This window comes from Eptatretus burgeri, chromosome 9 (genome assembly GCF_056783735.1).
Source record: "Eptatretus burgeri isolate ZD-2024b chromosome 9, Ebu_testis_v1, whole genome shotgun sequence".
NCBI lineage: Eukaryota > Metazoa > Chordata > Myxini > Myxiniformes > Myxinidae > Eptatretus > Eptatretus burgeri.
Window position 1 is genome coordinate 38842617 of NC_140969.1, and position 16152 is coordinate 38858768.

At 46.6% G+C, this 16152-nt stretch overlaps 1 protein-coding gene and 1 long non-coding RNA gene across 14 annotated transcripts in view; one reads left to right on the plus strand and one right to left on the minus strand.

The window, feature by feature from the left end:
- The window catches only part of SNAPC4 (small nuclear RNA activating complex polypeptide 4), a 176113-nt gene extending 169449 nt beyond the window's left edge, over positions 1-6664 (minus strand). For 5 of the 13 annotated variants that reach the window (XM_085894814.1, XM_085894811.1, XM_085894807.1 and 2 more), the window contains exons 1-3: positions 6060-6303; positions 5846-5910; positions 115-270 (exon numbers count right to left, since the gene is read on the minus strand). In XM_085894814.1, the coding sequence (XP_085750940.1) occupies positions 115-270; positions 5846-5910; positions 6060-6225 (387 nt within the window). In that variant the 5' untranslated portion in view covers positions 6226-6303. Of the gene's footprint in view, positions 1-114; positions 271-5845; positions 5911-6059; positions 6311-6626 lie in introns of those variants that run through there. The other 8 variants (XM_085894812.1, XM_085894810.1, XM_085894817.1 and 5 more) reach the window with 6 other exon arrangements.
- A 118-nt stretch (positions 6665-6782) lies between these two features.
- On the plus strand, positions 6783-16064 carry LOC147019942 (uncharacterized). Its single transcript, XR_015061582.1, has 4 exons — positions 6783-8392; positions 8525-8604; positions 13101-13164; positions 15884-16064. It is a non-coding gene; the product is annotated as an uncharacterized LOC147019942 (long non-coding RNA).
- The last annotated feature ends 88 nt before the right edge of the window (positions 16065-16152 follow it).

The window sequence follows — 16152 nt, forward strand, 5'->3', positions numbered from 1 at the left end:
CCATGAGTACTCGTATTTAAGATTCAGATGCAACATCGATCCCAAGTGGTGGGAAACCAAGCTTGCACAATGTTAATGAGAGGACCTTAAGGTTTGACATCCATCTGCACGAACCTGCTGTTCCTCATTCTCTGCTATAAGCTGATCCACACACTGCAATCGCTCTTGCAATAGCTCCTGATAGAGCAAGTTAAGGGAGATGCAGGTCTGCATGTCCTCCGGCAACTCATCTCCTGTACCATCATCTTCCTCCTCATCACTGCTGAAGCTCTGTGGAGGAGTAAGGGGAGAGTAAATAAGAACAGAGTTCAATTTGTTCGACCACTTTATTAGCGTGGAACGACAATAATCAAACAAGTATTGAACAGGTTGAAACACCCACAACATCCCTGGCTCCGGCTCAGGCTGGGCATGCGCACTGGCACAGGGGACCGTCGATATGTAGAAGTACCGTAAAGTACAATGTTCTCTATCTCCCTCCGAGTCTTTATTATGTTAATAGATAAAGGCTGAGAAAATATTAAGTTTAATGAATGAACAAAAGTTTATATCGCCCATCGTGTGACTATTCCATGGAGTAGTCCTTGTGCCAGGCAGGCACGCTGGTCGCTCTGGTGGATCGGCGTTGACCTATTGCTGGTGCTGGTGGTGTCACATCGGGCCCCAGTGGGGATGGAAGCTCTCGGGGTTTCAGGGGCCGATGGTGGCGTCTGAAGGATCGCGCGCCTCGGTGTGCCTCGTCCTGGTGCTGCTGGCGTGTCTGAAACGGGTGTCGTCTTGCGCCGGGGTGTGCATACTGACGTCAGTGCCGGCGTGGGCCCCGTTGGCGTCGCAGATGTCACGGGTTCGCTGTCGAGGTCAGGCAGTTGCAGTGTTACAACGGGTGCAGGTACAGTGATGCGGGTTGCTAGATCATCATAGATAGACCGGGGTGGCAGCTGGTCATTGCGAACTGGGCTAAACTTGCACAGGAATTTCCTGTTCCGAAGTGTGACTCTGCCCGAGCCGTCAATCTTGATCACGTATTGGTCGTGTTGGCGTACCTCCACGATACTGCCTGTCTTGTCCCATTTTTTTGGGTGGAATCCTGTCTGGTTCTGTGCGCGGACTAGGTCCCCTACAGCAAGTGGCGGAAGGCGTTTGGTGTGTTCTGCCCAGGTGTCGGCTGTGCGGATATGACGTTTGCGGAGGGCCTCCTCCCTCGCTTTCAGGGTCTCATGCCAAGTGTCGTGCGGTCTGTACTTCCCAGGGATAATTGGGATGAAATCGCGTATCGGGCGGCCGAAGACACACATTGCCGGGGAGATCTTCGTGTCAGGGTCAGGCGTGTTACGATATTGTAGTATCGCTCTCTGCACAGCGTCAGTGTCAAGTTCTCCCTGCGGGCTGGTGTTGTCCGTGATAAGTCGTTTCATTGTCTTAACTCCAATCTCCGCGCGACAGTTGCTGTGAGGGAAGGCCACCGATGACAAGCGGTGGTGTATGCCCCATCTGTGCAGGAATGACCTGGTCTCGGTGGAGGTGAACTCCGGTCCCCCATCCGACGCGAGCTCTTCTGGTGTCCCGTACGTCACGAAGGCGCGACGTAAGTGGTTTATGAGTCTGGCGGCGCCACCCGTCGACTTTGAGATGATCGGCCAGTTCGAGTATCTGTCCACCGTCACAAGGTAGTGTGCACCCCTGTGTACAAAGAAGTCCGAGCACACTGCCTGAAAGGGGTAAATGACCGGAATAGGTGGAGTTGGTGGCGCTCCAGGCTGTGATGGTGCCATCCGGTGGCAGTGTTCGCAGTTTTTCCGAGTGGCGCTGATGTCGGCCGACATGCCTGGCCAGAATACAGAGGATTCTGCGCGGGCGGTCATCATTGATACGCCCTGGTGGGCAGCGTGTAGGGCGCTCAGCACATCGCCGCGGAGTGAGGGTGGTATGACTACTCGGTCCTTGTATAGGATCACTCCATCTGTCGATGTAATGTTCTCGCGGTACTGGTGATAGTCGCGAATTGTCTCTGGCATCTCGATTTTTGAGTCGGGGATGCCGTTCATTGTCATTCCCTCCAATATGTGCATATCGCCATCGCTGCTGGTGGCTTCCCTGACGCGATCCCATGTTACTGATCGCAATGATTCGAGGCCCGCGACACACCATGCCAGGTTGTCCTCCTCGACGTCGTCGTCATACTCCGGCTCAGTTTGGCGTAGGAGGGACAGGACGTCGGTGTGCGTGCTTGGTTGGAGGTGGGTCGCTATGGTGGCATTGTCATCTGGAAGGTTCATGAGTGGAGGTCGCGTGGTGCCAACCGGCCTGCGAGACATGGCATCTGCCGCCTTGTTCTTCATGCCCGGGATATGTATGATGCGGAAGCGATAACGCAGGGTCTTCTCCTTGAGGTTCCTGAGGCGGGGGTTGGGTATGTCGTCAAGTGCTCTGTCCGAAAGGAGTTTCAGCAGTGGTTTGTGGTCTACCGCAACGATCAGGTTCTCGCAGCCCAGTACGAAGTAGCGCGCCTTGTCCAAGGCGTCCGCGACTGCGAGAGCCTCGCCCTCTATGGGCGCGTATCTGGATTCTGCCGCGTGTGTAAATCTGCTGCCGACCAGGGTTATTTTCCATCCATCAGTGCAGCAGAATGGTCTAACTGGCACGCATCGGCAGTGCTTTTGAAGCAACCAGAATCCGATTCCCTCCTTCGACCAGTCCGTGGCGATGCATGTTGGTTTAGTTTTGTCAAATATGCGGACACCGTGTTCGATTTCTTGTACTATCACGTCTTTCGACTCGCGGAATATGTCCTCTAACTCCATGGACCACTGGAAGCGTTCTCCACTTTTCAGGAGCTTCCGGAATGGCTGCATTCGTTCGGCCATACTAAAGGCGTATGCCACCTGGTTGACAAGCCCGAACCACGATCTGACGTCGGTGATGTTACGCGGTTGTAGGAAATCGTGGATTGCTTCCAGGTAGCGGCTGCACGGTCGCACGTCGGTCATGGTGATGGTGAAGCCCGCGAAGTCCACCGTGGGTGCGCTGAAGACAAACTTCTCCGGGTTGAGGATGATTCCATTCCGGCCGCATATATCCAGCCATTGGACCGCCTGGAAGTAGCTCCCCTCAATCGTGTCTGACCATAGTAGCGTGCCATCTACGCACTTGGTCTTGTTACCAATGTCCGCGACGATCTCATCGTATCGTCGTGAGTAACCGTCCCCCGATGCCATATACCCTTGTGGGGCAGATAGGTACCGGTAGCGCCCCCATGGAGTGATGAAGGTCGTCTTGTGGCGGTCGTCCTCGTGTAGGCGGACGCTATGGTAACCGTTCCATGCATCGAATACTGTCTTGCGCTTCCCGTTAGGTACGCGTCTCGCCTGGTGGAACGGGGATTGGGTGTGGTGGGTCTCGCGGAACGCATGCTTGTTCAAGGCCTGAAAGTCGACGGTGCGTCGCGGCTTGCCATTCTTTTTCGCGCAAATTACCATGCGGTGACACCATGTCACCGGCGTGCCGACGGGTACTTCCTCCAACACGCCGAGCCGAACGTCCTGGTCGAGGCCTGCTTTTACCTCATCTTGCCAATGTGGCCACGGAGATGGGAGTGTGATGGGCAACCGGTGTCGCGTTCTCACTGAGCATAAGACGTAGTGGTGGGCCGGTCATTCTCGGTAGTGGCTGGTGTGGGCACGTGTTGAATGTGCTCTGAGCATACATCCTGAGTAAATGTGACTGTAGTGCCTCTCTGTTGGCCTCGGTCGCTGGCATGGGGAGTGCGGTCGGCTTGGTCGGCGGCTCCGCGCGTCGCGGGCAGTCGCACAATTCCGAGGTAGTCAGATTCACCTCTCCGAGTGTCGGGAATCTGTCCGAGATCATTCCCAGGTCCATGCAGGCCGCGCGGGAGAGGATTATGCGGTCTGAAGAGTCCGTCACGTACGCGATTTGGCGAGTCTCCAATCTCCGAGCGTCGTCACTGTTACCGGCGAATCTGACTACCACGGCTCCAAGGATACGAATTCCTCTGTTGTTTGCGGCCTTCATGGTCATGGAAACAGGTATGAGGTCCTCGGTACTCAGGCCCATTTGTTGGGCGACTTTAATGCCGATCAGGCAGCTCTGGCACCCCGTGTCTGCCATAGCGGGTAGGGTTACCGCGCGAGTGTGTTTCAGGAGGTTAAAACCCAGCGCTTTGTAATCCTCGCGCTTGTTGGTGAGAGTGAGGTTGACGTATGGCTGCGGGTCGGATATGCGTTTCATCCACTTATCGCACACATCATCGTACAGGTGGTGAGCGAGGGGAAGCGCGCGCATTTCGTCCTCTGTGCTGGCCATGGTGACCGTGCATAGCTCGACGAAGGCTGCCGTCTGCTCGTCGTACATCCCGTTGGTCTCCTTAGGTGGGGGTCTTGCCGATCGGCCGCCCAGGCACGCCTTGTCGAGGTGATTCTGGCGGCCACACTTCCGGCACTTTTTACCGTATCCGGGGCACTCGGCGCGTCTGGCGCGCCATTGAGGCGTTTTGCCATGGCCCACCTCGCCGCAGTAGATGCATACTCCTTCGGGCTTGGCCTTCCGTTTTTAGGCCTGGCTCCTACTCTGGCGCGGACGTCCTGTCGCTTTCCCCGCCGATACGAACTACTGATCGCGTCCGTGCTCTGAGTGTCAAGCAGGCGCGATGCCGAGCGTTTTCCAGACTCTTTGGCCTCGATATACTCTATCATGTCCTTTAATGGCATGTCCTGGTTCTTCTCACCGAGTAGGTCAAGTTGTATTGCTTGGTCTGCGATGCCACGGGCAACCACGTTGCGCAATATCTCTTCCGTGAAGTCGTTGACCTGATTGCACCCCGCCTTGGTGCACTTCATTTCATACTTGCACGTGTCCGCCTGCCCCTTGATGCGGGCGTGGAACGACCGGACGGGCTCCTCGTGTCCCTGCCGCATGTTAGACAGGGCCACTCGAGCCACCATCGTGTTCTCCGTCCGGACGGCGAGCGCCTTCATGGCGGCGAGGACGTCTTCTTCATCACTGCCCACGAGGATCCTACCCGCCGCGCGAGTGAGGTCCTTTCTCAGCTCCTCCTCACAGCACTCCAGTAGCTGCGCGACTATGTCGGGTCCGACAAGCTTAGTACCTGTTTTGTATTCGCCCCAGCGGGTTATGAAGTACGACCAGGCCTCGCCCGTTCCGGCCAGTGCTATGGAGGGACGCTTGAGTTTCTCCATCTTGGCATTCGAGCTCGCCGCCCTGGGGGCGGCGACGTGCACAGTGGCGTGTATACTCAACATGGCCGCCACCACTGCCGCCTCTGCGTGTGTAGCCATATAGTCACAACCCTCGATCGGGCACTCTGCTTCCACCGGCGCCATAGGAACAGTTATTCTGGAGTAAACGTTCTATTTTCGGTGATGCACACGTGTGTACAGTGTCCTGGGGGCGAAGATTGGGCACAGTACCCGAGAAATCCAAACTCACTGTCGACGTTCTCGTGGTCCGTTTTCACCCAGTCGTGTCCTCCTTAGCACCGACGATCCTTACTCGACTGCATCAAGTTGTTTGATTATAAATAAGAACAGAGTTCAATTTGTTCGACCACTTTATTAGCGTGGAACGACAATAATCAAACAAGTATTGAACAGGTTGAAACACCCACAACATCCCTGGCTCCGGGTCAGGCTGCGCATGCGCACTGGCACAGGGGACCGTCGATATGTAGAAGTACCGTAAAGTACAATGTTCTCTAGAGAGTATTAAGATATCGTGGATTTATCTTTATAGGCACCGGGAAGGGATCAAAAATAGATGGCCCACTGGAACAGCTGATGATGCTGCACCTCAGGTGGGATAACACTCTCACCTGTGCTTTATTTCCATGTGATGATGTTTCTTCGCCATCTAAGCATGGGTAAGAATCTCCCGCTGCTGAGAGAAGGGGAGGTTGTCAACAGCCATGTCAGCAGAATAATCATACATATTATGCTGTACGTGCAAGAAATACATCTCAAGTTAAAATTGTAAGACAAGTATAAAAAAATAAAAAAAAAAATCAGCACAAGGTCCTTGGTGGTCACCGTCAGCAGCAGGGGCGCACAGGCTAACAGAGGTCGCGTCGGACGTCGTGGAGACTTCATCGTCACTTTGAGGAAGGTCCACCCCTCGCTCCAGAAGCTCGCTTTCGATCTGCTCGATCTCGCGCTCGACCTGTTCTCTCGCGTCCCGCGCGCGAAACGACGCCATCGCAACGCCTCAGCAACAATACATTTTCAACCAGATCGAGAGCTGCAACAAAATATAACGCTGTAACATCACAAAATACATTTTCTTATAACATCCACTTTAATTATAGATTTGTATGTTAGCTTAATTTTTTTTTACTTAGATTTAAATAGATTAAAAACGTCGATGAACGAAACTATTGGGAGACCAGCTCAGCCAGCAGGAAAAAAATGCTCCACACCGCCCTTTCCGTCGCCGCATCTATCAACTTACCTCAGGTTCGAAACACACAATATATATTTATTAATATTAATATCTTACGAGAAACAAAAAAAAATGTAACATAAAAAAGGAACTAACACGGTGTATTCATATCAAAATAAACATTCAAGAAAATCGTGCTAATATTATTCGCAAACGACCTCCGAGTTCGGACTTGCGCCATTCACGACATCAGAGTGTGTGGAAAAGGACGACGCTGATTGGCCAAGCATCAGCAATAACCGTCCAATCAAAACTTTTGTGTTTATTTTCCTCACATCATCACAACAACGAAGATCTCGATGCTTTGAAATACTTCACAAGACGCGGCCCATTGTCCCTCACGCCTCACAGCAAACCTACTCTGGTTAATCGATCTACTCAGCAACCTTTCTCCCGTTCCCCTCTACCCCCTTCACATGTTTCCCTCAAAGCCTTCATCCACTCCCACTCCCTCTTTCACCCCTGACTACAAGCTGCAGTTTTAAGCTAGTTCGGTTCAGCGGTGCAGGAGTGTATATAAATCAAACAAACAAACACCGAAAATGGTCGTGGTGATTGGGTTCCAATGTATATGGTTTTCATGCAGATAATCTTCATGTTATATTGTTGCGGCCGGGGATACCGAGACACCAGCTTGTCACTCAGGGGAATTAATCCCCGGTTATCCTCGGTGGAGCCGGACCTGAGGCCACCGCTCACAATTAACCTTGTGGTACGGTGGGTTGTTTTAGAACCACGAACGCCACCCAGTTAACCACGAGTTCCAGTGTCCGCCGTCTAATTATTCCGTTTATCTAGAGGTCACGTGGTTACCTGAATGGGGAGCGTGCCCTCGGCAAAGCATCAATATTATCTTGATTATATTTTAATTATGGCGGCCGAGCGTTTTAACCGCTGGTGCGTGTCGACTATTATTGGTCAAATCTGTGGTAATTACCTCCCAGTCTATCGAGGTTCGGACAATGCCAGACCAATGGAAAGAAAGGACAAACACGGACAGGTTGGAAATCGACAAATAATTTATTAATAAGAAAATAAATAAATAAATATAAAGAACCTTTTATTTACGTGAGGTAAAAATAAATAAATAAAAAGAACTTTATATTTGCGTGAGGTAAAAATAAATAAATAAAAAGAACTTTATATTTACGTGAGGTAAAAATAAATAAATAAAAAGAACTATATTTGCGTGAGGTAAAAATAAATAAATAAAAAGAACTTTATATTTACGTGAGGTAAAAATAAATAAATATAAAGAACCTTTTATTTACGTGAGGTAAAAATAAATAAATAAAAAGAACTTTATATTTGCGTGAGGTAAAAATAAATAAATAAAAATAACTATATTTACGTGAGTTAAAAATAAATAAATAAAAAGAACTATATTTGCGTGAGGTAAAAATAAATAAATAAAAATAACTATATTTGCGTGAGGTAAAAATAAATAAATAAAAAGAACTTTATATTTACGTGAGGTAAAAATAAATAAATAAAAAGAACTTTATATTTACGTGAGGTAAAAATAAATAAATAAAAAGAACTTTATATTTACGTGAGGTAAAAATAAATAAATAAAAAGAACTATATTTGCGTGAGGTAAAAATAAATAAATAAAAAGAACTTTATATTTACGTGAGGTAAAAATAAATAAATAAAAATAACTATATTTGCGTGAGGTAAAAATAAATAAATTCCAAATGAATCGAAATGATCACAAGCAAATAGATAATTAAACAGGCAAAAAAAATCAATCAGAGTGAGAGGAAAAGAGACAGAGAGCAGATGCTTATCGGGGCTTGACTTAGTTAACAACTAAACACAGACAAGGGTACCCAGCAGACTTCATGAAGTTTCATGGAGATCTCAGCTTTTCGTCCTGGTCCTGATATGGCCGCTGAGGAAATATCCCAATGGATTCGCACTGGTATGTACATTTATATTCCCTCATGTATTTGTCAATTCAAGGTTCACAATACCACCATATTGGGTTGGTGCAGTGCAGGCATGATGGGCTGAATGGCCTCCTTCTGTGCCTCCTGTGCCTCCTGTGCCAAAGTTCCCTGTGTATCCTTGTGTGAGCTGCAGGTGAAGTCCTTGTTGGACTTGGAGGTGGATACAATTTTTATCATCACAAAGGTAAACGAGAAAGCATCTGAAAATGCAAAGCCCATCCGTTTTGTATTCTGACTTGTTCCATATGCTAAAGGGTACCTCTTGACCATTTGACCAAATTCATAATTTGTCTTCTCCATATTCTCACAATAAAGCTTTGTTGAAAATTTGATAACAAAAGCTCAAATGATAAGTAAAATTTCAGGTCAATTGGGAAAACAATGACGATTTTATATAATGATGACTTGATCTTTTGATCAAATTATGAATTCGTCTTCCCCATATTCTCATTATAAAGCTTTCTTGAAAATTTGATAACAAAAGCTCAAATGGTAGAAAAGTTATGGCTCGGACAAATACAGACACACACACACACACACACACACACACACACACACACACACACACACACACACACACACACACACACACACACACACACACACACACACACACACACACACACGTGATTGCGAACGGGCTAATTCGAGAGTTCATAGAACACATTACCCCGTGCAGTCTTTAGAAAGAGGAACATAGGCAGGGTCTGCGAGCGTCAAATTTGATTGGCCATGATGACGTAAAATCCCGAAATATTTTCTCCAAGAACTGCTCAACTGAAGTGTTTTTAAAGTGTGATTTGTGTTCTTCAGTGTTGAATTACCGAGTTAAATTGAAATAAAATGAAGATTTTAAAAGTTCGCAGAAAAAAACATTTTGGAAGGTTACTTACATTGATGCAGTGTCTTTTACACCATTTTATTGAATACATTATTTAAGGTTTTTTTGTACCTGCTGTTTGTGTCGTTCATAATTGCGCTAAAAACAGGATGCTTAAACTCCGTGTTTGCTTCTAAATAGTTTCCCAAACCAATTGCTTTCTGTACCCACCTTTCAAAGTCACACCCAACTGTCCCGAGACTCTGTGTCCTTTTCTCCTGACAAGGTCGAGAGCTTGCTGTCAAACCTCGACTCAGATTCTGTAACTGGTCCAGACAGCATCAGCCTACGTGTACAAAAAACCTGCCTTGCTGTTCTTACTCACCCTCTCTCTGTTCTATTCACCCTCTCATTTACTCAAGGTCATCGACCATCTGCTTGGAAATAAACAAACATTACCGCTCTGCAGAAAAAGCTGCAAAAACAGATCCCTGCAACTACACACCAACCAGTCTGCTCCAAATCATCAGCAAGGTGATGGAATCCATCATCCCTTCAGACATCAAATACTTCCCCTTCTCCAATAGCTTGATTTCTGATCATCGACTCGGAATCAAACCAGGTCACTCTATCCTGGACATGCTACTTCTACTCTCCCAACAATGGATGGAGAACCTAAATGCCAGACATGAAATCAGAGCCATCTCCTAAGACATATCACAAATTGGTCCAACACGTGGAACATGTCTTTCAATCCGGACAAATCTCACACTCTCACTCTGTCTCTCCGAAAGGACCGTTTAGAAAACCCGCCCATCCACTTTGTCAGCAATCCTCTGGAAGAAGTCCTTTCTTTCAAGCTTCTGGGTCTCACGATCTTCCATGACCTTTCCTGGGAAAGCCACATTTCCAACCTGGCCTCCAAAGACAGTCACCGACTGGGAATCCTCCAGAGTGCAAAGTCCTTCCTCAGCCCACCTGAACTCCTGGCCACTTACAAAGCTTTTGTCCGCAGCCTGATGGAGTACTGCTCTCCCCTCTGGGCTGGTGCTCCTGCCTCCCACCTTTCCCAGCTTTACGCTGTGGAAACCAAGGCATTTCGGATCATTGGCATCTCCCGCGATGAGGCTGAGTCTTTGGGCCTCTCACTCTCTCAACCGCAGGCAGGTCGGTGTTCTTTCTGTCTTCTACCATCTCCTCTTCAGCCTCGCCCCCCCCTGCTCTCTCTGCAATTTGTCCCCACCACATTTCCGCAGGGCGCTCAAGGTCCGCCAACAACCCCCTTCTGGTAAAACTACCAAAATCACGAATCGCTGCTCACCTTCACTATTTCGTTCCTCTTTTTTTCCCACCTTTGGAATAAACTCCCTCACTCTATTCAATCCCATTCTTCCCTCCAGGCCTTCAAAACAGCTGTTCACCACCACCTCTTATCATCCCCCATCCAAGTCCTCAATCTTTTCTACCCCTGATAATCCACCCAAGCCCACCTCCTTCAAATTCCCTGCTTTCCTTCCTGAAAGTCCCTGTAATGTCCATCTTGTATACCCTGTGTTCCCCGCCCCATCCCTCTCCCTTCCACAGATCTCCAAATGTCTCTGTTCCCCACTATTTTGTCCTTCCCACTCCCTCCCCTCCTGTCTCATGCCCCCCTTAATGTGCGTTGTGTGTTAGCTCTCATACAAGCCTCGACAAGGTATACAAAAAAATAAAAATAAATAGCTATATCTAATCTATAAAGCTCTTTCTAACCACTGACTCACTGACTGATATTAATATCGTTTTTCTATCCCAGCAGGGTGAGAACAACAAGCAGTACTTATCATGATGACGATGATGATGATCATCATCATCATCACCATCCTCATGTGCCATGCCCTATCCAGTATCGGTGCTGCAGAAGCAATTACTGGCCTACAATCCTGAATGGGTTACTACTCCAACTCAGGAACTCGAGGCAGGAATTATTATTTTGCTCAGTGTGCCGATGAGAACTCACCCTGAACTCACCCTGAACTCACCCTGAACTCACCCTGAACTCACCCTGAACTCACCCTGAACTCACCCTGAACTCACCCTGAACTCACCCCGAACTCACCCCCAACTCACCCCCTCTTCACAAAGGACACTGTGGGATCTTTAACATCCACCAACTCTTTAACATATCTGGTGTTAGCTTAGCGGTTGGGGTGGTGGCTTGGGATCCTCGGGTCCTGAGTTTGAGCCCCGTTGGCCACTGAATTAACACCAGGGGGTTGACTTAGCCTGTTGTCCTTCTTAGGTCGGTGAAATAAGCACCAGTATACTGGTAATAGAGGCACTGCATCAGCAGCATAGCTGCACCCCTAACCGATGATGCAACCAGCAGCCAAAAAGGTAGCACATGATGGGAGTTCTTTTGACGATCTTTGTCGTTTCTTCCTGGAGTGTGACTACCACTTTGATTGGAGTGGGGAAGCATGCACGCTCCTGTGACCTGGAGAGCTATACTGGTGGGAGCTTTGCTCCTGGCAGGTCTTACTTAGCCAGGCAGGTCAATGGGGAGAAGACGATTTGTTAGTCTTTGGTGGTCAGAAATTTATTTATTTTTCCACATGGCCTAGTCACCCCCACCTTCACAGTGGCCCTGTGAAGAGGGTTTTCCTTGTTTCAGGATGAAGTGAATGGCCCCAGCCAGTTTTCTTCTTATTCTTCTTCGTCCGTCATTTTATTCTCATGCTTGTTTTCTTCTTTGTCTTCTCCTGTCTGAGTTATTCTGAAAATCTTTCTTTTCCAGGACTCCCTGTGGGATCTTATGAATTCTTATCAGAGTGGCATTGTTAAAACAATGTGTTCGCATGAGTGTGTGTGACCCTATTAAGTGTCTTGGACTGGTTTGTGGTAACTCTGGCTGATATTTTCTTCTTCTTCTTCTTCTTCTTCTTCTTCTTCTTCTTCTTCTTCTTCTTCTTCTTCTTCTTCTTCTTCTTCTTCTTCTTCTTCTTCTTCTTCTTCTTCTTCTTCTTCCTTGTTCAGATTGTGTACTACTTTTAGATGTTTTATGTGTTTTTACGACTAAGAATATGGTTATACAATCTAGGAATAACAGATATCTACTACCCACACATGCCAATCCACCAGCCCGCGTGCAGCGATGCTAAAATCCTTTGAATATTTGTTTCTCCAGTGTCAGGGGCTTTTGCTGCAACCTTTCTTCTGTGCAATCTTTTGTTCAGCTTAACTCACCTGACCTGTTGGTTCTATCTGAGTGTCGGTTGGACAGTGGCATCTCCTCCATTTCTTTCAAGTTACCTGGTTACATTTTTCACAGACTTGATCGCCCTCCTTCTCATGGTCTTGGTATCGATGTTTAGGACTCTCTACCTTTAACTCGTGAAAATTCTCTTTAAAGTGGCTTTCACGAGTTTGCATTTCCGCCTTGCTCTCCTGCATTCAACAACACCTCATCTTTCTGTATCGCTCTCTTTTCACTCCACTCTTCTGCACACATCATGGCATTTGGTGACTTCAACGTTCACCGCAAGGAATGCCTGGTACGCTCGTAATACTGACACTCCTGGTATCGATACCTTTAATTTTTCAGTCTCTCAAAATGTCACCCAAGTTGTTTCTTTCCCACCCATATTCCTGATCGTGCTTCTGATGGAAGATACTTGCTTGATCTATCTTTGTGTTCTAACCCTGGTGACTGTGTTGCCAATGTCCTTCCTCCAATTGATAACTCAGATCATTCCACCGTTTCTGTTTGTGTCTCTTACTCCTCATTCTAAACTCCAGTACATCCTTTTCACTGCACTGTGTTTCAGTTTGGGAAAGCTGATTGGGATGGATTTTGTTCCTTCCTTGCTGATGTGCCACAGATCTCAGCTTTTCGTCCTGGTCCTGATATGGCTGCTGAGGAAATATCCCAATGGATTCGCACTGGTATGTACATTTATATTCCCTCATGTATTTGTCAATTAAAGGTTCATTCCCATCCACGGTTCACTCCAACTTGTGCATCAGCAATTGCTCATCGTAACCACTATTTTAAGCAGTACCATGTGCAAGGATCTCTGGAGTCCAAATGTCTGTTCCTCAAAGCAAGTAACCTCCGTAAAAGAGTTCTTGAGGATGCTAAGCAGCAATATGCAGCTTCTGAGGCGATTCCATTATGACAGTGACTTGGCTCTCGAGACTTTTAGCAGATTGCCAACAGTGTACTCAACTGCAATAAATCTTCTATACCTCCTCTTTTTCATGGACCTGATGTTGTTACTTCACCTCTGGATAAGGCTCACTTCTTTTCAAATTGATTCGTTTCTAATTCTACCCTCAATGATCAGGGACACCCTCTTCCTCATTTTCCATCTCGTACAGACACTAATATTCCTGTTCCATTTATCACGCCGAAGAAGGTTGCCAAAATTATTTGTACTCCAGATGCCTTGAAAACGACTGGTCCTGATGTGATTGTGATTGTATTGAAGATGTGTTGTCCTGAACTGTCATTGATTCTTGCCAGGCTATACAACCTGTGCTTGTCTGCTTTGGTGTTTCCTTCATTCTGGAAAGTGACTTGTGTTGTCCCTGTTTTCAAGGGTGTTGGAGAGCATTCTGAACTCAGTAACTATTGCCCCATCAGCCTGCTTCATGTAATAAGTAAGGTATTTGAATGCTTCCTCAATAAACAACTTCTCAGCCATCTGGAGGACAATGAACTCACTGACTGCCAGCATAGCTTTCACCATTCCAGTTCTACTGGTGATATATTCTGAATTATGGATCATTTCAACAGGGCATTGGAGCTCAATGGTGAAGCTCGATTAATTGCTTTGGATATTTCAAAAGCCTTTGATAAGGTGTAGCACAAGAGTCTGCTCCACAAGCTTCAGTCGTATGGTGTATCTAGAGTGATGCATTCAATCATTTCGGATTTCCTTACAAATCGCCAAATGAAGGTGGTATTTGCGGGTTAATCTTCTCTTTCTTGCTCCACAAGTTCTGGTCTTACCCAGGGCTGTCTTTGTTGATATCAATGATCTTCCAGATAATGTTTTGTCTCAGCTATCCATGTATGCTGATGACTCCTCACTTTTGTTGTACATCTGCTGATTCACTCAACACCACTCGTAATGAGGTTGGAGATTCACTGGACAATGATTTGGAGAATGTGTTGAAGTGGGAGTATGACTGGGTGGTAACCTTCAATGCAAAGAAAACTAAATTGTCTGTGTCTCGCAACAGAAACAGGTGTTTTCCTTCTATGCACATGGGGTCTTCAACCTTAACAGAATCATCTGAGCTTTGGCTTCTTGGTCTGAACATCTCCTACTTCCTTTGGGATAAGTACATTAATTTCTGGTGTTGCTCAGGGTGCTCCCAAGCGAGTTGGTTGTCTTTATTGAACGCAGAGGTATTTACATCATGATGCTGTTTTGTACTTGTATAAGACAACTATACATCCCTTCATGGAGAATTGTTGCCACATTTGGGCTGGAGCACCAGCCTGCCACTTATCTTGACTTTATAGGCTCCAGAAATGCATAGTTAACCTGGTTGTTGTGGAGATGGGTTCATCTCTTCAACCGCTCTCTCACCGTAGGTCAGTTGCCCTCTTTGGCTGTTCTACAGATATTTTCATGATGTTCTGCTGGACTTTCTAACTTGGTTCCTCCTTTCCAAGGGTTTTGCGCAAGACTCGGTTTGCCATCTCTGCACCCCCACGCACGATAGCTGATACAAGTGCAGAACGAAAGGCTATGCAGATAGTTTTATCCCTCGTGCTGTCTCGCTTTAGCATTCACTACCTATAACATGCTCCCATTATCCTATGATCTATCCAGCTTTGAGAGGAATGCCAATTTGAGAGTCAATACATCTTTGATGATTCATCGCATTTCACCTGACTTCTGCTACTTCCTGTGTCTTGGATGTTTTCTTGTTATTTTCGTTTCTTTTATTTTGTTTTGCTTTATCCTGATCTTTATCTAACTTTCCCTTAGCCCCTTACGGAGAGTGACGTTATGCCTTGTTTGAGGTGATATGCATGGAAAAAAAACAACTTATGCCAACAGATATTTGTGTCATGAATGTTTATTTCATGAACATCCCAGTTTAATGTCCCTCTGAGGGATGGCATACACCTTGATGCATTGCCCTACCTGTGAAACACGAGGATGACCGTTAAATAGCTGGTTCAGGATTTGAACCCAGGCTAGACAGCTTCGAGTCAAGTGTGCATACGTCTAGGCCACCCCACCAGCCTTCAAAAGCCTTACTTGTCATCTCCGTAATTAAAATCCTAAAGCTTTATGTAATTTATAGAATTCTCTCCATCTTTAATTTTCATTGGCATTTTTTGGAACCGTTACTAGCAAAATGATACCAGAATTTTTAAAATGTCACTTCTGTTAGTTCTGTGATCAGGTCAAAAACTTTTGGTCCATAAATCCCAGACTCAGGAATCCTACTACATCCTGATAATACAGTGTTTTACACAGATTTTAAAAACCTACCGAATCCACAAGCGGAAATGATATTGCTCTGTGCAGCATTGAAAGAGCAGGTTGCTTGACTTGGTAAAGGTATAAACATTAAACAATTGCTAATTTTTCAAGTGTTATACAGTATATGAATAATAACTAATTGTATGCGCCTACAGGAAAGAAGGCTGGAATGTGAGCCACAGTTTTCCATATGGCATGTTGACCGACACGGCATATTTTGGATTGTAGAGAACAGTGGGGAGGGTGAAGTGCACAAGCTTGCCATTGGAAGGGAATTCTGCCCACAAAAAAACAAACAACGAGGCTCAAAGATAGTTTATTGAGCAATCACTATGAAGGTCAGTGAGAATTTATTCTGTTTATTCCATCAGTCTGATAACCTTGATGTGCAAACAAACAACATTCTAGTTCAAAGAGCCAGGAG